The sequence below is a fragment of the Cydia strobilella genome, chromosome 9 (assembly GCF_947568885.1).
Source record: "Cydia strobilella chromosome 9, ilCydStro3.1, whole genome shotgun sequence".
Classification (NCBI taxonomy): domain Eukaryota; kingdom Metazoa; phylum Arthropoda; class Insecta; order Lepidoptera; family Tortricidae; genus Cydia; species Cydia strobilella.
In genome coordinates, this window is record NC_086049.1 from 16596972 (window position 1) to 16620883 (window position 23912).

The 23912-nt window shown below is 42.2% G+C and overlaps 1 protein-coding gene and 1 long non-coding RNA gene across 2 annotated transcripts in view; one reads left to right on the top strand and one right to left on the bottom strand.

The window, feature by feature from the left end:
• The window catches only part of LOC134744482 (uncharacterized), a 282585-nt gene that overhangs the window by 29710 nt on the left and 228963 nt on the right, over window positions 1-23912 (top strand). The window lies entirely within an intron of this gene.
• Window positions 7267-10133, bottom strand: LOC134743964 (uncharacterized). Its single transcript, XM_063677594.1, has 3 exons — window positions 10080-10133; window positions 9168-9366; window positions 7267-7787 (listed from the first exon to the last, which is right to left on the bottom strand). The coding sequence occupies exons 1-3, from the start codon at window positions 10131-10133 to the stop codon at window positions 7267-7269; spliced, it is 774 nt and encodes a 257-aa protein (XP_063533664.1).

The following is a 23912-nucleotide window of genomic DNA, read 5'->3' on the forward strand; positions in this document are numbered from 1 at the left end:
ATTTTCGTTCCCCTTTATGAAACCCCAAAGTAATATACAAAAAACACAATGTAAAAAAGAAAAAAAAAACAATAAAAAAATCTTCATATCTCCTAAATCATGCGTTGTAGCGCAAAAATAATAAAATTTTCGTTCCCCTTTATGCAACCCATAATTTATATTTAAAAAAACGCAAAATTTAAAAAAAAAATCTTTATAGGGCTGTATCTCCTAAATCATGCGTCGTAGCGCAAAAATAATAAAATTTTCGTTCCCCTTTATGAAGCCCCAAAATAATATACAAAAACACAAGAAAAAGAAAGAAAATAATAATAACAAAAAAACTTTATAGGGCTGTATCTCCTAAACCGTGCATCGTAGCGCAAAAATAATCAATATCCGTTCCCCTTTAAGAAGCCCCTAATTATGATTTAAAAACGCAAAAAAGAAAAAGAGAAAAAAATCATTTTAGGGCTGTATCTCCTAAACCGTGCGTCGTAGCGCAAAAATAATAAAATTTTCGTTCCCTTTTATGAAACCCCAAAGTAATAACAAAAAACGCAATGACAAAAAAAAGAAAAAAGAACAACAAAAAAACTTTAGGGATGTATCTCCTAAACCGTGCATGGTAGCGAAAAATAATCAAATTTTCGTTCCCCTTAAGAAGCCCTTAATTAAGATTTAGAAACGTAAAAAAGAAAAAGAAAAAAATCTATATAGGGCTGTATCTCCTAAACCGTGCGTCGTAGCGCAAAAATAATCAACTTTTCGGTCCCCTTTATGTAACCATTAATTTATACAAAAAAAAAACGCAAAAAAAAGAGTTTTTTTTATAGGGCTTGATCTCCTAAACCATGCGTCGTAGCGCAAAAATAATTAAATTTTCGTTCCCCTTTATGAAACCCCAAAGTAATATACAAAAAACACAATGTAAAAAAGAAAAAACAATAAAAAAAACTTTATAGGGCTGTATCTCCTAAACCGTGCGTCGTAGCGCAAAAATAATCAAATTTTCTTTCCTCTTTATTCAACCCTTAATTTATATTTAAAAAAAAAACGCTTTCACTAAACTGCTGTAACTCGGAAACTTAGAATCCACAAAGGGGACTTTCTAAATTATGACACATATTAAAGCCTGACCAGTAATATATGATCATTGTCAAGAGGGCGCTGTTCATTCTCATGTATAGGGTGACAGTTCAGTATAGTATGAAAAAATATTGTATTTAATGAACATCATCATCAATGTAATTAATGTTGCTTGCCACGCTTAAACATAACAAAAATCACAATAAATTGCGTCTTAAAATAAACTTAAAAAGTCTACTAAAAATCGAAACAAAAGTAATTTTTAAGTCGCTGTTGTGACATTCTCAATCAAAAGGTAGGTACCACTTTGTCGTTTACCATAAAGACGAAATTTGATTATATCTTTATACAAATAACCTGTCAGGGAAAGTGGTACCTTTTGATTAGGAACGTCACAAATGTTGGTCAGTATGAGGAGTGCAGCCTACAGTTTATTTTTAATTATATTTATATACCTACTACGGTAAGATTGATAAGACAATGTAATTATGCCTCCGAATGAAATAAATACACTGTATCGCAAAACTAAGTGGCGAGACAGCTCATAATGCCATCTCTTGGTTGGTCTTAACAAGGGTAAAGGAGATAGTATTAAGATCTCAGTCGCCAGCTGATATTGCGGCAAGTATAATAAGCACCCCACCCGCGTAGGTACCCTTCCCCGCGCACGCCCTTCTTGCTCAATTGAGTTTTATTTTGCCAGATAGTAAAAAAACCGTGGATCAAAATGACCCAAATTATGAATGATGTCTCAATGTGGTATTATAATATTGTAGACGTAAACTTAATAATATGAATTTTTTTTTGTGGCAGATACAGGGTGTTAATTAGAAAAAATTTTTTTTTAAATAAAAGCGGTGGATGAATTTGACACAGATTTGTTTGAATAACATATAACAATGTTCTGTAAAGTACAACACTTCACTTACCGACTCTAATATTTTTTTAGGCGTTTTAGGATCAATATTAGGTATTTATTAAATGCCATTATACCCGTGGATGAAAATGACACAAAATGCGTGTGTACGTCGGAAGCCACTTTGCCTTTACAGGGAAACAAAGAATTTCGTCTCGAATATTTTTTTTACAGAATGCTGATTGAAAAAAGAAATACCTAAATTTCTACCTAAGCAAATACCTAGGATGACACAAAATATTATTTTTAGGTTTAGTATATGGTCTGGAAACTATATATAAAAAATAAGCAACATTAATATTCTTATAACCTCAGAAGTTATTGGTACAGGTCTATAAGTAATAGTACTACCGTATAGAAAGGGCAACTTCCTACAAAACCGAAGTTTGATAGCGATTCAGGGTCTTCTAATATAAGGCACTATCCCTTTGGGTTATTTAGGGTTGTCAAAATTCAAGTCATTATCTTATCTGTGGTCGAGCAAAGGGACGTCAAGTTGTGCCAACCCTAATAATGGCTCGGAGCAATGATGAGCCGAACGGAGCCAAGTTTGCCCAAAGCGAGGAGTTTCGCACCCCTGGCCACAGTGGGAGTTTGACCAGTTTCTTAACATAAAGACATTGAGATATTATTATTATAAAGAAGCCATACCAAACAATGAAATTGTCGCAATCGCAACCTGTACCACGCGTACAAAACGTCGTAAGCGCCGTAAGATTCATGTCGCTTACGCGTTTAGGTCGCGAGACACGCTCCGCTTTTATGGTTTGTTGTCAAAACAACATCAACTCATGTCGCAAAATACTGGTTCTATGTGCCGGTTTTATACATTAGTTATAGAGATTCACTAGATATGAAATAGTAAAGATATGTGACGTTCCATGGCAAAAGGTACCTAATGGCGGCTGGCGCTTACGTCGCATAGCGTGGTGTGGGCGATGGTACTAAAAAAAGTGACGTACTCCGAAAGTGACCTACTCAGTGACATACTCAAAAAGTGACGTACTCCAAAAGTGACGTACTCCGAAAGTGACGTACTCAGAAAGTGACATACTCAGAAAGTGACGTACTCCGAAAGTGACGTACTCCGCCCGAAACGAAAACGGGACCTCTATTTAACTATTCATTTTCCTGTTTCGATTGCATTTATAAAATAAAACAAACATACTACCAATAACAACCTGTAAAATTGTTAGGTACCTTTGCTTCGATATTTTCACAAATAACCCAAGAAACCCGATCGAAAACTACGCTATAACTCTTCGGTCCTATAAACCCAGTACATGCCCGGATTCCTGGCCTCAGTTAATGTACCGATAACTCGTTTTACAGTCCTTGGCCGTAAACCGGTTTATACCTGTCTTTGTCCCCGTAAATATCTCTATGCACTTAACGGTTCACCTGCAGTGCCTGATTCTGGAATCTGGTGCATGTAGAGTAAAATTTTAGTATTTGACTAAAGTAAGGACACTAACCACGAAGAATTTTAGTACATTGACCCGCCTGTTCCTATCTTTATCGCACACGCGTAATTATATTGCTACCTCGCTCGCACAGTGGCATTGACCGCCGGCATCATGGGCGGGGCGGGGCAGCAATATGTAGTTTTGTCAAAGGACTGTATTTCAAACATAGACAGAGACAATCGTACTATCTTTGTCTTACACTAGTACTTGCACCCAAAAGAAAAGGATTAGTTTTTTTTTTGGTTTTTTTACTGACAATTTGGTTTGACCAACGAATTATAAAAGTTATTAGCTTTAAAAATATGAACGTTTTATTTTTTCGTTTCTAGATTTCGTATAATAATAAAATATTATTATCGAAAGATTCTTACAAAGGAACATAGTATATAAATATATATATATATAGTATATACATCACATTATATAAAAATATTTTCCATAATATCAATATCCAGAGAGGAAAATCGGCACTACGTTTGTGTGAAGAAAATTTCGTCCACTTTTCTCGTAATAATAGTAGGCAAGAATTTTCAGAAGCTGTAAAATACTTACGATATTCACAGTACATATGGGGCTACTTTACCGCACTAGTGCGATAATTAGCACATTACGTAACTATGTCGAAAGTTTAAAGGGCCATATGTACCTACTGTAAAATGGTATACGATGCAATGTGCGAATAGGTAATTCGCAACTCGTGTCGATTTAAAACACTCGCTTCGTGTTTTAATTTATCGCCACTCATTTCGAAATGTACTATTATGACATTCCACACACACGGCCAAAAACCAAAAGAACTATTCAAAGCGAACTCATCTGTCCAATAAACCTGCGATATATGCACACCGTATACTTAACGATGTCGCTGTCACAATTATGTCAACTCTTTTGCACCTTATCCCATTGTAACAAGGAACAAAATGAATAGATATCTTTGACTTCAACTTTAGTGTGTAAATAGACGTAAGTGTATGTAGGAAATGTGGGATATAAGTCATTTTAAAAGTAAGATTGTAAAGACGAGAACCGGAGCGTGGTATACGAGTGAACGAGCATGCTTCAATAAAACAGCAGTGAAATTTCTTCCATGTGAAATGATTCAGTTTTACAAGTATAACATGAATGTAAGAGGAATTTCATGTTGAGAAAATATAACTTCCCGGTACTTTTTATGATTCCGTACCCAAAGGGTAAAACCGGGACCCTATTACTAACTCCTCTGTCCGTCTGTCTGAATGTCCTTCTGTCTGTCACCAGGCTGTATCTCATGAACCGTGACAAAGACAGTTAAAATTTTCACAGATGATGTTTTTATGTTGCCGCTATAATAAGAAATACTAATAACATAATAAAATAAATATTTAAGTGGGGCTCCCATACAACAAACGTGATTTTTTTGCCGATGTTTGCGTAATGGTACGGAACCCTTCGTGCGCGAGTCCAACTCGCACTTGGCCAGTTTTTATTGTCAGTTATTTCTAAACGATGCGGCGAAGCAATTAATCGAGAAGATTTGAAAGGTGCAAAGGAGTGCAATTTTTCCAAATTTATTTTAATGGTTATTTTCGTTTACGTCATGAAAGTTGATAGTATTAAATAATGGCCCTTTTTTATCTTAGTCTTATTGATGGCATGCATGCAATAGAGGCCTGCGAGTAGATCACTGATTTAAACTTTCACGATTTTTTCTTATTAAATATTATTCACAATGACGGGACTTAATTTTACGCGATCTAGTCCCGTCGTTGTGAATAATAATGAAGAAGATGTCGGTCATGTCGGAAAGCGAAAGTTTGTGCTCCAAAGCAGCAGCTGAGGATGCAAATAGGGCATCCGATATCAGACGAATCTCAATACTGGATGCAACTTTCTCATCCATTTTTAGGGTTCCGTACCCAAAGGGTAAAAACGGGACCCTATTACTAAGACTCCGCTGTACTTCTGTCTGTCCGTCTGTCACCAGGCTGTATCTCATGAACCGTGATAGCTAGACAGTTGAAATTTTCACAGATGTTGTATTTCTGTTGCCGCTATAACAACAAATACTAAAAACAGAATAAAATGAATATTTAAGGGGGGCTCCCATACAACAAACGTGATTTTTTTGCCGTTTTTTACGTAATGGTACGGAACCCTTCGTGCGCGAGTCCGACTCGCACTTGGCCGGTTTTTGAAGAATAAAGAGAGCCTTTACAACCTGTTGCGGTGAAAATTATTTCGTATAGCGTGTCTATGGTTCTCAAAGAGCCTACCAGTACCAATGGTGCTGCAAAAGATGCTGCGGATATTGTGGACTCAGCGTCGCACTAATTTAATATATCCATTCTCCAGGAACTCAAGGTTACACAGACTTTCGGCAATCGTTCACTCTCGTATCCTTAGATACTTCGGTCACGTTACGCGCAGGGAAGACGACGCCATGGAGAGATTTGTTGTTCAGGGCAGAGTGGATGACACAAGACCCAGATTGCGACCCTCAAACCAACCAAGTCAAAGCTCTCACCGGGTCACCTTTAAATCTGTGCGTGCGGAATGCAATAAATAGAGAAGCATGGCGGGAAATAACGAAAAAGGCCGTACAACGACCTCAATGATCACTACTGCTCTGACAAGAATATCCGACTGAAGAAGTACCTACATATATGTGTAGTGACTGCGCTCTTCACAAACGCTCCTTATGTAGTCTGGCCCCATAGCCAACACGCCAATCGCTAACGCTCCGTAGCGATCGAAACGCAACTGTCACTGTCGCACTAATATGGAAGAGTGATAGAGAGACACAAAGCGTTTCGTTGTCAAAGCGATAGCGATTGTCACCTTGGCTAGGCCGGCTGTGGGCCTAAGTCAACACAATGGACGCCATAATCCGATTACAATGAGAATGTGAACGACAAAAGTTTCTCATCCTAAAATAACAGGTTTCCAATCCGATTATCGATATAAAAGGCATTTGTTTAGGACTTAATCGAGTTAACACTATAAATTAAACTATGACTTTGTCGCATTGATTTAATAATGTTAAAGCGATAGAAGATAATACTGACACAGTAATACTTAGTCATTAAAGTGAAAGTGAATGTTGGAATGGAAGTGTTTTCATCTAAAACATGATCTACAGTCAGCTGCAGAGAGAAGTGAACCCCCCTGCATAGATTTTTTTTGCAGGGGGTCACTTCTCCCTTCAGCTGACTGTAGATCATGTACATTAGTTAGGTATAATTAAAATGTAAGTATTTTTGTCTTACCTTAAAATCATTAAATAAAGATGTTGAGCACGAAGAATTTCATACACATTGACACGCTATTTCTTAACTCTATCGTACACGCATAATTATATTCTTCTTTGTTTTCTTTTTTTTATATGCCTTTTTAGAAATAAATATAATAATTATATTGCTGCCCCGCTCGCACTAATTATAATTATGTGCGTGTGATAGAGATAGGAAATGGCATGTCAATGGTACGTTATTTTTCGTGCTTAGTTTTTTTCAAAGTCAACTCACGATTGTTTCAAGCCGAGTGTAAAGGGTTTACAGTACATCTACTTTACCGAACTAGTGCGATAATTAGCACATTACGCAACTATGTCGAAAATTTAAAGGGCCATATGTACTATGAAACGTTGTACGATACATGTGCGAATAGGTAATTCGCAACTTGTGTCGATTTAAAACACCCCCTTCGGCCTGTAAAGACAGGAGTTTTGTGTCTTTATTTGTAAATTTGTGTATTTTATTAAAACTGTTTTAGATTTATCTAGATCTTATACCTAGTCGGGTTTTCTTTAACTTTTATTAAGACTACTAGAGCTTTCACCTAACCAACTATTTTTGCTAAGTTCGAAAAATCCGGCCAAGGTTCTTCTGTTTCATGGTTTGTCGTTTTTTTCTCCGTTTTATCATATTTCGGACCTTTGTTCTTATCCTCTTCTTTTGACTTGATATCTTCTTTAGTTATCTCACCGCTGTTGAGTCTCTGATACTTAACTATTATATCTAAAATGTCATGTTGCATTTTTACTTTTAAATCACTTGTTAAATTTTTCATTGAAATGCCAATGTATTGTCCAAATACGAAGTCTTCGTTCACTTGATGTGTCAGGAACTCTCGTCCCAGCTGTGTGAGGATATCCTTTACAAAGTTGACAGCATTATTACTTGGTGCTCTTGTAGTGAGGGTATTATTATTAACTATGTTTTTGCTTCGTATTGCTTTGCTTCTGTCAAATTTAGGTCTTACAGGCGGGGGTCCGACTGCAACTGAGACTACTCCGTCTGTGTCCATGTCATCCGGTCTAAGTGGTGTTAAGTGTCCAGATGGCTGAATAAAACAATAAATTGTCAATTAATGAAAAATACAGTATTTTACTATTTGTGTAAAAAAATACCAGTGTCTTCTGTATTTACATTTAATTTTGTTTTTATATATTTTAGCAGGGATATAAGAAAACTGAACACGCACATAATTTTCGCGTAAATCGAAAGTTTGCCGATTACTACATTTAAACGTTTGATTTCTAAACTTATGTTACTTATTAGATGTGCATGATGTGCATATACGAACTAGTCTTTCTGTGAGCTACAGTACAGCTAGCCTTGCCATTTTTAAAACTGTCGAGAATAGAAACTGATTCAACAAAAAAATCCATTAATTATAAGAACTTGCTCACAAAAACTCACGAGAATCGGTTGAGAAATTATGCGCCCGGAACTCCTAGTGTAAATTTAATTCGAAAGCGTGACGAGCGTTCGCGTTTGCGTTATGTCTTTGTTTGTATGGGATTTTGAACAGCGCGCCAAGCGGGACGTTTTGGAAACTCAATCCCATACAAAATAACACAACGCAAACGCGTACGTTACGTCACGCTCTCGAATGAAGTGTGTACTAGGGGTACTGTTGAGGCCGGACAGCCGGACGTACAAACGCATTCATGCCAAGCTGAAACGGAGACCTTCGTTTCACTCGGTCGATAAATATGAATCTTCATAAGTATTTAGATGGCTTCCTAGCCTAGTCGGTAGTAACCCTGCCTACGAAGCAAGAAGTCCTGGGTTCGAATCCAGGCAAGGACATTTATTTATTTCTGTGGTTGTCACAAATATTTCGGTACACGGCAGAAAGAAGTTAAAGAAGTTAAGGCTTGAAAGAAAATAAAATAGAATCACATGAGGTTCAAAATTCTTCAATTTTATATCTCGAGTTAACTGTACGGATTTGTTTTTGTGTTATGGATGTTTTCTATGCTTACTGTGGGATTAGGTCTATCTGATTTGTCCTATAATTAAAATAAATAAAAAAATATTCATAACTGCAACTTTAACTTCAAATCACTTTATTGCCAAAACATGATAGGTTAATCGTTACATAAATATGATAACAGTACAAACAATACATAAATAAACTTATTTTAGGTAAAGTAGTATTTTTTTTTTATAATTATAATAATCATATAGCTTTTAGTATACCTAAAAGAAGTATTTAGTTTTAATACACAAACATCTTCATTCTACCCTTGAATTTCTGGAAAAGCAGGAGTTTATTTCACAAGCATATTTGTTGCTCAAAAGAAGATCTCAACCTTTGCTGTAACAACACTTAAAAATGCCGATAAAATACTTTTGCATAATTTTTTTTTATTTGTTTTCCATTTTGAAATACAGAATCTTTGTATGATAGTGTGTCGACAAATTTCAGTGAGTCATCTCGGGTGTTGTTACCAAGCACTGATAATGCAGAACTGGTCATGAACGCTGGTTTTCCGTTAATCGTAATAAGTACCTTTCTTCGTAGTATTTCTCGATGTCCCGGCAGGGATTCCCATCTTTTGCTTTCAGAGCCAGGCGGATAATGTTTGGAAATATCAGAGGTCGATTTCCGAACTTTTACTGCCTTTCCTTCTGAATCTGGACTCTGCCTCTGTTATACAAACATAATATTAATGCAGCAATTTTATATTAATATATTACTATATTGAATATAACTCTATTTTTATGGAAAATGGAAATGGAATTTACAAATTATTGCGAAATAATGTTATAGATTTCTAAAGAAGAATTATTTAAAATTAACAAGTTAGAAGAGTAAGTATAACTTTTAAAAGGGCTAAACATGCTTCCCTCTTGTTTTTGAGGATCACTAATGAATGCGAAAAAGGAGATTTATTGAACTCAACTTCAAAACCTCGCTAGTATTTGCACCCAACGGGTAGGTACTTAGTTTTTCGAATATCTGAACAGAACAGGTCCAGTTGTTCTGGAGAAGCTCATGATCACTGGCCGCATGGCAAGGAAGCCACGGATGGACGTATGGCCACGTGTTAGGCGGACAGAATAATATCAGACTCTAAAGCGAAATTACTAATATACACCAGGCCAAAGATAGAGCGGCTTAGAGAGCACTCAATGGCGGGTTTTCCCTAAGGCCCAGTAGACCCGGGCCTAGAGCGGCAATACATTAGGGGCGGCAGCACATGCATTAGCAGTCTGTGCAGTGCTGCAGGGCCTGGGGCCGGGGGCAGTCAAGACTGCAAATCCGCTGAGAGCACTGGTGAAGAGTGTCCACACTTCCACAATCGTCATGTCCCTCAATCATTATACGACAAAAAAGAAAAAATACACAAAAATACTTACAGATATCACAATCTGCATAGCCAGTAGCACCAGAACAAACACTCTTGATTCCATCGCAATTACTGACAAACTGTTACGGATTGTAGTTGACATCAACAGATTCGTCGAAGACAATAGTACTGCACCATCGTGGATAACAACCCCAAATTCCATTCAAAAATACATTCAATTATGTACCGTATTCCCGAACAATAACTATCACATTTGAACTGGCTTTTAAATCGATGTTTGTGTGGTGTAGCAGAGTAGATCGCAACTCGTAAACATGGTGGACAATGCGTGAGAAATATTTGTTTATTCCTTAAAGTGGGTTATTTAAGATACAATGTGCATGTTCTTTTTGAAAATAATAGTAATACATCAACTACATCATAATCATCATCAAACGACTGTCCTGGCCGGTTTCTGTCGGCCGGTTCCTTCGGTTTCTTCAACTGTTTTGTACTGATTAATAAGAGTGACGTTCGTGAGCTCTCAGGTGGCTGACATAACCGATTTTAGCAGGAAATGTCCATGCATTTGTACCCATCAATACCATATTTGTGCCATACAAATGTATCCATCTACATTCACTGCAGCAGGTCAGCACTCGTCCGACAAAATTCTATTTGATGACCGCCTCGCTTCTAGTTCCACTTCCTTTGGTTAGAGGCGACAGTTATACACGGTGTTGTTAAACGCAACCTAAGAATCTTAATTCCACTGGCTTAACTATTTTGAGCATAACTAATACCAGGCGTGGCTCACTCCGCGATTTCTTCGCATCGCTACAAGTACATGCGGCCTACACCAATATTGGTGTCTAACCATAGAAATTGCCGCGCACCGCTACAGAACGGTCGCTCTCGTAATAGACGATAAAATAGCGTTTTGTTAGAGAGTGAACCTTGTGCCTTATTATATTATTTATTCTGTGATCATATTAGTTACTCCAGGTTTAACCGGTTAACCCCGGGTTAAGGCTTGCACCATCCCAGTAACCCGGGATTAAGCGGTAAAACCGTTCGGCTAACCCAGTGTGAAATTGTACATGTAACTCCAGGTTTAACCGGATAAGCCCGGTTATTGGAATGGTACAAGTGAGCCTTAGAGAAAAAGCAGCCTCCAGGGCCTTTGCTAAAGTCAGTTAGAGGTGGCGGTGCTACATCACAGTTACTTACTCGTACTTACTTACTGCTTACTGCTAGCCTTTCTCCGCAGACGTCTTGTCTGGTTGCTCTTGGCATAGGCCTCTCCTCTACGAGTCCCTGTCCAGAACCATGTCTTCTCCGCAAGGCCGCAAGGCTCCGGCCACTGCCTGAACTCGTCTTCCTATCTCATTTTTTTTTTTCATTTTTCATCACATCACAGTTACATATAATGTCAACATAGTGACATAACTTATGTAATCTGCAATATCTGCAAGATAAGCTCTGTAATAAACCTAATAAAGTATCAAACACACGTTGAATAAAAACGAGAGGCGCGGGATGGGCCTTTAATATTTCAGCACAATCACTGACGGCTCAGTTATTCATGACGTGCCGAGGTCGGGCTGAGTCTGTGGAGTCACTGTATGAAGTGCTACCTCATAAGTTTATTTTTGTATCAAACATTTTGATTCCCGTGAGAGTGTCGAATTATACGTTTTTTCCTTTTTTTACGTTAACTTAGAATTTTGATTTTTAGGGTTCCGTACCCAAAGAGTAAAAACGGGACCCTATTACTAAGACTCCGCTGTCCGTCTGTCTGTCTGTCACCAGGCTGTATCTCATCAACCGTAATAGCTAGACAGTTGAAATCTTTACAGATGATGTATTTCTGTTGCCGCTATAACAACAAATACTAAAAAGTACGGAACCCTCGGTGCGCGAGTCCGACTCGCACTTGTCCATTTTTAGGGTTCCGTACCTCAAAAGAGAAAAACGGAACCCTTATAGGATCACTCGTGCGTCTGTCTGTCTGTCTGTCTGCCTGTCTGTCCGTCTGTCTGTCTGTCTGTCCGTCTGTCACAGCCTATTTTCTCCGAAACTACTGGACCAATTAAGTTTGTGACCCATAGATGGGCATGTAACGTAAACAAATTAATTTTAAACACGGGGGCCACTTTTAGGGGGTAAATGAGAAAATTAAAAAATAAAGTTTGTCAAACTATATCGTGTTACATATCACATGAAAGAGCTCATTGTGAGAATCTCAAGTATATATTTTTTTATAATTTTAAGATAAATATTTTAGAAGTTATTCAAGAAAATAGGCAAAAAATGACCATACCCCTCCCCCCCCCCTTTATCTCCGAAACTACTAGGTCAAAAATTTTGAAAAAAATACACAATATAGATCTTTACCTATAGATCACCGAAAAACCTATTAGAAATGTGCAGTCAAGCGTAAGTCGGACTTAATTACTTAATTTTTGATCCGACCCCTACGGGTTTTTTTAAAGACATTTCACATAAGAAATACATTGTTTAAATTGTGTAATGTACGGAACCCTTGGAACGCGAGTCCGACTCGCACCCGGTTTTTTTTTATAAAATGTGACCCAAACAACACACCACCTCCATCATCACTCCCACGCTATAAAAATGTCCAAAACTCGTAGACCCCTACCTACCCCTCTGTGCCCCCTGCCCATATCATTACCAGGAAGCCCAAAGAAGGGTAAGACAGGTCTTCTAATTCTGGTGGCTATATAGACTTCCAGGTCACTGGTATGAGGTTTTTAATAACTGCGAGATGAATGGGTAACATTTTTTAAGAATAAGTTACGTACAATGAATGAGCCGGTTCGTGAAATTGAATTTTTCGGGTACGTTCAGACCGGTCATATAAGGGCAGGTCAAGCTATTTTTATAGCGACGGAATATACTTATACTAAGTATTATATTATAAAGGGAGAATGATGGCAGCTCAGAAGCTTTAGGGATAAAGGAGAAGCGAATTTATAAAAATCTTTGAATGCAGTTTTGTTCCTTTTTAAAAATAATAGAATGTTTCCTTTAAGTAAAATGAGCTAACATAAGGTTTTAAGATAGGTACTTTCCCTCCAGGGCCCAAATTTTTTTTTAACACACTCGAGAATTTAGAGTTTTAGGTTAGTGTCACTAGACTTAGGCCAGGATTACACTTGTAAGTTTTACTTACGTAAGTAGGGACACAGCTATACTACAGAATGAGATATGAATATCGTTATCTCATTCTAGCAAATAGCGTCCCTACTTACGTAAGTAAAACTTACAAGTGTAATCCTGGCCTTATATTGACCGGGATATAGACCGTGATTACCTTTTGCATGTAACTGCTCGAAATATCGGAAGCTCATAAATAATACAAAAGGTAATCACTAAGAGAGAATATCCCGGTCAATATAAGACTCGAGAATTTGGCACGCGGTCGGTCCGTTGACCGTGACCAGTTCAATTCCGACCTCGGCCACCGGAGGTCTTGGTCACTTTTTCTTTAGTATCTATCTATTTCAGTTTATAAAAAAAAGTAACCGCACTGAGATCAAACTGAGATACCTAGTAAATAAATTTAAAAAGCACAAATAACATCCCCACTAGCCAAACGATACTCTGTCAGCCATTTTTCTGTTGCCTTTTTTAGCACACGCGACAAAATACTCAAATTACATGCCAGCCTACAGACTACCTCCCATAGATCCCATATCGTGAAGTGAAAACACTAATGCCGGCTATACTCACTCGTAGAGAGACCTCGAGATAGGCCGAGAACGAGTGTGTACACGCTGCTCCCTTCTCGTCTCGCTCTTAATTGTCTCGTCCTTCTCCGATTAGTCGGTTGTTTGCCGAGACAGAAAGAGAGTACAGCAGATAAGACCACCACACAGATAGGCGCCCTTATACATAACCCAAATACTAAACACTTGTTAGCAAAAACCACAGATTTAATTCACAGATATTTTCGTCATCTAGGTAGCGTACTACCTAGATGACGAAAATATCACGATTTGTATTGAAACCAAGCGTGCCGACCGACTTTTTCATACAAAATTTACGCAAAATATAATTTTAAAATTACTTACCTGTGATAGGAAATACGTCCTTGCCTTTGGGTGGTCGCAATTTTTGGGCTGTTGCAGTTAATTATCACTCAACGAAGCATTTTTTAAGTTTTCACGGACTGTCAAGAGCGACTGTCAACCTCGACGCTTGGTCGGGGTTCGGACACGCGAAGTAGATGCATTTGCGTCATCTATGGTATATTTATATCTGTGGCAAAAACATCTCAGTCGTTGAACATTTAGTTGTTCCATCTAGTAACGTGTGGATGCGTTCTGCGAACGCTCGATACTCCACATTTCACACCCCGTATCGCCGTTTGACGTTGCATTTGGTTTGTAGCTGAAATATGCGATCATACTTCACCCCGCTATATTTCACCCCGTTACGTTTCACCCCTCGATTTATGAAATACCGCACAATATTGCGAATTTGCCTCGAGTAACGTTTGATACGTGAGCTCTTAACCCTTACCATGAGTTTACCAACGCCGCAAACGCTAGCAACAGTCAACTCACTCGTAGACTACGAGTTTTGAAATCTCTACTAATATTATAAATGCGAAAGTAATTGTCTGTTACCTCTCCACGCTTAAACCGCTGAACGGACAGATGAAATTTGGTACGGAGATAGAAGCAGACCAAGATAACTCTGCAGCGATTTTTATAGCACAGACGTGCTTGTTTGACGTTCAAAATACTTAACACTTGCACGTTATGTGGTATAAAAATCGCTGCAGAGTTATCTTGGTCTGACTCTAGTTTGTAGCCCGGGAAAGGACATTGGATAGGTAGTTTTCATCCACGCAGACAAAGTCGCGGGCTGAAGCGAGTATTATTATAAGTTCGAGAGATGCATTTCGAATGAAACTCGTGGTAAGTGTACTGATAGGAAATGTTTCGAATTTGCGTAAGGAGAATTGGAAATATTGAATTTTCGACGTTTAAAGTTTAGTCCTATTTTCAATTTTGGTAGGAAATTTTCAATTTTCTAGTTTTAAGGGGCCCACTGACTTTCAGTCCGCCGAACGATATCGGCCTGTCAGTTGTTCGGGACTGTCAAATTTTTGTTCTAACTGACAGGCCGATATCGTCCGGCGGACTGATAGTCAGTGGGCCCCTTTAAAAACAAAAACTTCCGCGACTTAACAAATAAATACTTCTTCGTAGATTCGAATCCTGACTATTTTAGTAGGTATTTGCTAGTATCAATGAGTTTTCGAAACTTGTGTCGTTTGATAAATATTTAGAGAGAGAACTTCGCGTTCGCGTGTTATTCGCCTACGTAGTGCGCTGCGTTACTGCCGCAATAGAAGGCCTACCGCGAACCACGTTCGACGTGTTGCCTCCCTGTCACACTTACGTACAAATTTACAAGTGCGACAGAGAGGCAACACGTCGAACGTAGTGACGCCCTCAGTATTGCTGCTGCAGTCGCCTAGCGGTCATATTCTCCTTGAAATCGGCATCCGAATATTACCTTTAAAAGCTCCATCTTGTACGCAATCTGTGGTCACAATGTATGAAGTATGGATGGTATAGAAATGATGCCAATCTCTTATGGCAGAATTGTTGCAAAAGTGACCGCTTTCAGCTTTAAATAATAGTTCCTAATTTCTCCGGTGGCGCTAGGTAGGCTATGAGACCAAAGAGTATTGTAATATATAGGAGACTATGACATGAACCGTACAGGTATAATAATGTAGAGATGAAATGGGGGAGGGGCAGCAAATAACCCGACCAAATTACGTAGGTTGTTTCTGGTATGTTGCCAGGAATGTTAAAACGTGTTTTTAATTTTGTCGCTTTAGGTATATTCTGTCCCTCACGGTTGCACGGGTGCACATCTATATAAATACTAGGTGTATGGTCTAGGTACTTCAGTGTATGGTGGCGCCGCCTATTTACTGTTTTTTACGGTCACTTTTTGATACATGAAGATTCATTTCCTTAACTCTACCTTCCATAGTATGGAAGGATATTTTGTAAAAGATCTCTTAAATCCAATATGGCTTTATTGTGGAAAGGCTAGTGTCAAGAGCATGTGAGCTCTCCGCTGGATTTAATAACTAAGAATCCGAAGGAATACGTTATACGTGTTTTTTTTTAATGGTATAGGAGGCAAACGAGCAGACGGATCACCTGATAGTAAGCGATTACCGCCGCCCATGGACACCCGCAACACTAGAGGGGTTGCGAGTGCGTTGCCGGCCTTTAAGATGGGAGTAGGTACATTATTTTCTTGAAGGTTTGAAGGTCGGATCGGTCCGAAAATACCGCATATAACTCTTATTGAACGCCACTTGCACCATCCCACTAACCCTTGGTAAACCGGTTAAACCGTTAATCCAGTGTCAAATTGTACTGGTAACCATGGGCCAAGTGGCCCTTAGAGTCAAAATATGAAGAAGTAAGAGTAAAACTTCATTACCATCAAACCCCAAACTTTGCAAATAATGGAATCTCAAAGTGACAGGTTGCCTCTAAATATCCAATTCCTGTAATACGGTTATCCGTTTCGATGGCATCTCAGGGGTGCTATTCCAATAGCTTAAATACAGACTCCAGGGGGCCTAGGCACGATAAAAATCATTGATAGAAAACGCCAACTTATACAGGGGGAAATTTTAACCACTGTTCATACTCTACGTAGTGACTTTATAGGTAATACCAAAGATAGATATAACCGTAATAGATGGATACAGTCTAAGGAAAAAACGTGCCTCGAAAATCAAGAAAATTTGATTCTCGATCAGATGGCGCCACTACCTTTGGCCTACCCTCGTTAATGCAGTCCGCGACGCACTATAGCCTCCGGAGCTCAGTTGTAGAGTCTGGTCGCTGGCACGCCCTGCCGCCGCCACTCGTACTGCCGAGACGTGTCCGTTCCCACGCCGACTCACCCTCGAAGGACCAGGATAACTATCCACGAATTCGAATTAAACTAATTACGACACTTGTAAAAACTGACTTTTATTAATCGCGGTACAAGGTATAAAAATACTCCTAACACGGTAACTGAGAGTAGAACGACTGGGCACTTTAAACTTCTTCAGGTTTTCTTGAGGACTTTTTGATAGTAGAAGCTGCTTTTCCGATACTGTGTCTACCCAGTCGTCCTTCCCTGTATTTATACGAAAATTTAAGAAAAGGAAAGCTCCTACGATAAGGAGATAAGATCGATTTCCATTCGTTCGATTCGAAGGGCTCTGATTGGCTAATGACGCTATCCGGCCGCCATCGCCTCGATTTTAGTTATCTCGTTATCGCTTACATTATGTTTACTTAATTAATCACGTAATTATCGAATTAAAACTTATGTATCCTAACATCTAAACCATTAGGCTACTCGATTAGCGAATCCCTTCTGTTCTGCTCGGTAATACTCACACAATACGGGCTATTGTCCGCTCGCGTCGAGGACAATAGCGCGGGTTTTTTGCCCTTTCGCTGGCCGAATACAATACTTTGGCTAGGCCTATGACAATAGTACCTGCACTGATCGATAAACGATATTATTCTCTATGATTTCTACATACATTATTATGGTCGGATATTTATAATTTACGTGATATTTGATCGAACGTACTAACTCCATAGTAAAATCTGAGCGATATCGAAATGCTCGGCGGATTTTGTGTGACCAATGAGAAGTTGATCGTGCGTCCTGCTCATTCTTACCTATCCTTGTCTACATTTTCTTATGATTGGCTATAATTCGTGAGCCAATTAACGAATCTACATTTTAATCTCTTTCTAATGCTTTATCTCACTCTTTTTACTATGGGATTAGGAATTCAAGGGAAATAATTTGACCTTTTCTTATGAAATCGAATGAAACCTAGATACATAACTAATCCTAGGCTATAAAATAACGCGTATATACATGTTACTTACGAACTAATAACAATCTAGAGCGAATTTGCCTACCTAAACGATAAAATCTTTATTAAGAATACAATCTTAAACTATTCGATTTAAATTAACTTAGAATCATCTACTGTCGTGTTAGAGCGTCGCTAACATTTTGTCCCCGCAGTCGAAGACTCCTGGTGTCTGGGTTGCGACGCGATGACCGCAAGCCTACAGGTTGGCCTGCGTAGCGTCCCGTGCCTCGTCCTGATGTCTGCGGAGCGAACCCGTCCGTCGGGTCCATGGTAGACGATCTCGACGACTCCTTTGGGCCACACGCTACGTGGTCCGTTCGGCTCGGATATGATGACCACATCTCCCGGCTGGATCTGTCGCCCTCCGTCATCGGACGACTTGCGTGGTGCCAGAAGTGGGAAGTATTCCTTCGTCCAGCGCCGCCAGAAGTGGTCAGCTAGCGCCTGGGCAGCTTTCCATTGTCTCGTCTCGTTCTCGTCGTAGGCTCCAATCATCGGTAGGTTAGCGTTTTGGAGCAAAAGAAAGTGTGCCGGTGTGAGACTTTCTTCGCTGTCCGGGTCTACGTTGACGTGTGTAAGCGGTCTTCGGTTGACGATATTTTCGATTTCGGTCAATATAGTTTCGAAAACTTCGGGTTTCGGGGCTCTAGTATTGAATGTTTAGAGCATTGCTGTCTTCACGGTGCGCACCATGCGCTCCCAAGCTCCGCCTGCCGAGGGGTTGCCGGGGGGAATGAATTTCCAATTCATTTGCTGTTGCACGCCGTAGGTTTGTAGTTGCGGAAGCCATTGTCGGTAGGCCTCACGCAGCTCGTTCGATGCGGCCTTAAAGCACGTTGCGTTGTCGCTATACATGGTGCTCGGCCATCCTCGCCTCGCTGCGAAGCGACGTAGCGCGAGGAGTGCGCTGTCCGTTGACAGGCTGTATACACTTTCCAAGTGTATGGCTCGTGTTGCTAGGCATGTGTACAGACACACCCAGCGCTTCTCTCGTCGTCGGCCTATGGTCACGTACATAGGACCTAGGTAATCTTGCGCGGTGTAGGTGAATGGCCTCTGGTAAGCCTGTAGTCGCTCGGGTGGTAGGTCGCCAAGAGGTTGCGCGCGCGGCAAGGCTCGGCGTAGCCTGCACAGCGCGCAATCTCGCGCCACAGCTTTCACGGTCGGTCGTAACTGCAAAATCCAATAATTTTGACGCAATTGATTTATAACGGCCTCGTTATGTATATGCGCTGATCGTCTGTGAGCTCGTAGGACCATTAATCTGGTAAATGGATCCCTTCCGTCTAATATAACAGGATGCAGTGATGAGTACAAGACTGGAGCGCTACCTAAGCGGGTTTTCATACGTAGCACGCCGTCATCGCTCAGCTCGGGTGCTAGAGTGTATAATCTCGATTTCTTCTCCAGTTCTCGTCCCGCGTTCAGTGTTCGTATCTCGTCCGGGAAGCTCCTCCGCTGACTATTTTGTAGCCACATATGCTCGGCTCGCTTAATGTGACTTACTTGAAGCTGTAGTCTTCTATTTCTCGTTTTCAATTTTTCTACGAATAGCAACACGTAGGCTGTAGAGTTGATTAGTCGATCGTAGTTACTGAAACGTCGTATGTCCGGTAACACGCTCGATGGGTCCGGTCTCGATGTAGTCGTAGTCAGCGTGGTCTCCGCCTTCACGTTAGACTTCTTTTCAGGGAGGTCTTCACTCGGTTTTTCAGTGATATTTTGACTCGGCCACTCCGCCTCGGGTCGGCGTAGAAATGGCGGGCCTTTATACCAATCGTCGTCGATGTCGATTTTCCTCGTCGGCTTGCCTCGTGTAGCGTGGTCTGCCGGGTTCACGTCGGTCGGCACGTACCTCCACGCTTGTCGGTCCGATTTTTCAGCTATTTCAGCTAAGCGGTGTGACACGAACGGCTTGTAGTTTCGTGCGTCGTCTCTGATCCATCCTAGCAGCACTTGCGAGTCCGTCCAATAACTTACTTTTTCAATATCGTATCTCTGTTCGTTTTTTATTGTGTCTGCCAGTCGGACTCCGATAATTGCAGCTGTCAGCTCCAGCCTCGGCACGGAAAGTACTTTCAGGGGACAAACCCTACTCTTACCCGCCGCCAGGCTGACCTGCACTTCGTGTTCCGCGTTCTCTATGCGCCAATACGCTACAGCGCAATATGCCTCGGTCGATGCGTCTGTAAAAATGTGTAGAGTGTACCTTGTTACTCTACTCGGCGACTCGTATTGCCTCGGAATGCGTAGAGTCGCTACAAATTTCAGTGCTTTCAGCCACTGAAAAAAGTCTTCGGCTTCTTCGTTCGGTAACGGTGCGTCCCATGTCGTCCCTTTCGCCCATACTCGTTGAAAAATAATCTTCGCGCTTATTACGTATTGTGCGATAAGTCCCATCGGGTCGTAAATGGACATTATCGCGCTAAGTAGCTCCCTTTTTGTCGGCAGTCGCTCGCGAGTCTTCACGGCCTCCGGTACACGCAGCATCTTCGTGTTGTAGCCTAGCGTATCGGTGCTAGGGTCCCAGGTCATACCTAGAACGGTCTGCTGTCTCTCGCCTAGATGCGTCGGCTCCTGTGCGTGCAATTCCGGCTCTATACTCGCTAGCAATCGTTCGCTGTTACTCGCGTAGCCTCGCAAGTGAAAGTTCCCTTCGGCGTGAGAGTCTCGTACCTGCGATGATGTTCTTAACAGCTCGTTTTCGGTTTTGTATGACGCCACGTAGTCATCCATGTAGTGGTTGTTCTGGATATCGTAGACCGCCTCGGGATACTTATCTGCGTTATCGATCGCATTCCGGTTGCGCACGGAATGCGCGAGAAAAGGTGACGACACGTTCCCAAAACAAACTCGACTAAGTTTGTAAACCTGCGGCTCCATGTCTCTTCTTGTACCTCGCCACAAGAAGAGCTGGCTCTGTTGGTCCTCGGCTCGTATCTGGATCTGAAGAAACATCTCCTGTATGTCCGCTACTACTGCGAAGCTCCATTCGCGAAACCTCAGTAGTATGCCTAACAGGCTCTGTAGCAAGTCCGGTCCCGCTAAGATGTAATCATTCAGACTGTTTCCTTGGCTTTTTGCTGCGCAGTCGAATACGGCTCTCCCTTTTCCTTTGTTGAGGTTAAACACGCTGAAATGCGGCAAAAACCAAGTTCGATCGGTTTGTGGTGGTTCCATTATGCGTTCAGCATATCCTTTTTGTAGTAACTTCCGTATCTGGGCTGCGTAGTCCGCGGCAAAGTCCTTATCGCGTCGCATTCGCGATTCCAGATTATGCAATCTCGATCGTGCCATTGCATAACTCGGTGGTAGCTTCACTTCGTCGGACGCCCACAGTTGTCCTACCTCGTACCGGCCTCTCGTAGTTTTGCGTACCGTAGCGTTGAATATGTCGATGGCTCGCTGATCGCTCGGACTTACATTTTCTTTCTGTGTTACTCCAAGCGCCTCGATCGACCAATGTTTCTTCACTTGCTCGTTCAAGTCTTCGTCGTCGGTACGACAATGCATGACTGTTTGCTCGACGGTACGAATTATACGCGGCATTCTTCCGAAAAATGCCCATCCCAATGGAGTCTTCATCGCGCACGGCTCGTCCTCGCCGCCCTGCCTTATCTCCATGGGAGTTATTAAATGACTAAAGTCACCTCCAATCAGCATCTGTGGTACTCCCGTACCTGTGTAGCACTCGTCTCCTAGGTCTGCGAGATGCTCGTACTTCATTAACTCGGCTTTATTGAGCGACTGCGATCTGATTCCCAAACCTTCTACTGTTTTTACGACGATCCCGTGTGCGGTGCCTCCTCGTGCAGATCTCACTGTTGCCTTTACCGTTTGCGTGATTGATGTATGCTTCAGATTGCGTATTCCGCGGATACAGAGGGGCTCGTCCTCGCCCACTGCTCCTATCTCGTCCGCGACATCTTGATCTATCATTGATAGCGTCGATCCGTCGTCTAAAAAGGCAAAAATTTGAACTGTACCTTTCGGGCCTGTTACCGTAACAGGTAGCACCTTGAGCAGCACGTTATAGTTCGGGGTCGATGACACGTACACGCGTGGGTCGTTGTCCTCTCGTTCTGAGGGCCGCGGCTCCGCTCTCGCCGCTGGCTCGACCGATGACGTAACTCTCGGAGGGGCAACCGCTCGTTGCGCAGACAGAGTTACCGCCATTGTAGTGTCTTCGTTTGGCTCCTGCATCGGGTCAGCATGGAGTAATCGATGATGCACGTGCGGGCAGCCTGCCACGCCACACGCTTTCGCCTTACATTGAATCTTGAGATGTTTCGCGTCCATACATCTGTAGCAGATCCTGTTCAGCTTCGCCCATTCCCATCTCGCTCCTATGCTCTGTGTGGCGAGCTTACGACAGTCCGGTGTCGAATGATTGCCCCCACAATACAGGCACGTTGACTTCGCGACGTTTACATGACGAGCGGCGTACGTGACTTTCGGGCCAATCGCGTAGCGGCTCGCGTTCGCGGTAGCCGGAGTGGGGTAGCGCGGCGCGGATGCAGTCAGTCGAGCGCCGGTCGCGCGCGCGTGCGGCGGTGCATACGGGGTCTGCGCGCGCCTCGGGGCCGCGCGAGCGTGACAGAACGACATCTCTTGCTCGCTCTCCTCCATCAGGAAATCCGCGAGTTGTAGAATCTCCGGATCGTCGATGTCCCGATGCCTGGCTGCATAGTCGCACCATCTGCTGCGTAAATGAGGCGATAATCGGTCCGTGACTTCTCGTATGAGCATCGGATTATCGGCATAGTGTCTTCGGTCGACGTCTATGATTGTTGACACTATGTTCATAATCTTGATTGCGAAAGTGTTGAGATCGTTCGCGCTCGGTCCCAACTGCGGCAGTCTTCGCAAATCTTCGATCGCCTTGTCCAAAAGCACTTCGCTTCGGCCAAACTGCTTCTTCAATATCCGCATTATCATGTCTGGTTTCGTAGCGGTCGATAGGACGTGTGACACGCACGTCTTCGCGTCCCCGCGTAACGCCATACGCAGTCTCGCGACGTTTTCGTAGTCCGTAAACTTGTATCTCTTCGACGTCTCGGTGTACGTATTGTAGAAACTTCGCCACTCACTTACATCGCCGTAGAAGTGGGGCAACTCGAATATATCTTTCGGTGCCGGACGAGCCGCCATTTGCATTCTCTCGAATAACTGCAGCATAGACTCCGCAACCGTACCTTCGTTCGTGAGCTGCGTACGTGCCGTGTGCGGCGTACGGGGCTCGTCCGGTGGCGATAACGATCGCCGACGATCCTCGCGGCTCGGTGAGCGACGTCGAATATGCCGCTCCGCCTGCGTAGGTCGCCTGGGAGTGTCGTAGTCTGGCGGTGGCTCGTTGGCTAACCTTTTGTTGGACTTGACGGGCTCGGTTCGCGTCTTGTCCTGCGATTCGTCCATCCACTTAAGGATTCTTCTTTGTTTTTGCGGCTCGACGTCGTCTGGATCGGAAACCGCGTCGGTCGTACTACCTTCTGCACGTATTTGCAGCTTCTGGGTTTCTAGCCGCTTACGAATTAAGTCGGCTTCGAGTTGTAACTCCTTTTTCTTGATCGCCGCTAGCCGCTCGTCCGCTTCCAACTCGATCTGGGAGACTCTGGCTTCGACGATAGTACTCGCGCACGAACGCACTGAATGAGAGCGGGTAGGGGCATACGGGGTGCTTGCCTCCCTAGGAGTTACCTGCGGTTGTGACGTCGTATAGTCTCTGGTGACTGTCTTCGGATGACGTGACGGTATCGGTGTCGGTCTCGATAGACGCCGTAAGCGCTTCTTGAGATCCTTGCTCCACAGCATCATTGTATCTTGCGATGGAGACCTCGGTGGCCTCGGTAAGTCCCCAAACCTGGGTTCGATCGGTGGTAGCGCGGCCGCTGCGCCGAGCGGCTCGGCACTCGCAGCGCGCTGATTGGTCCTTTCTGCGCCGGT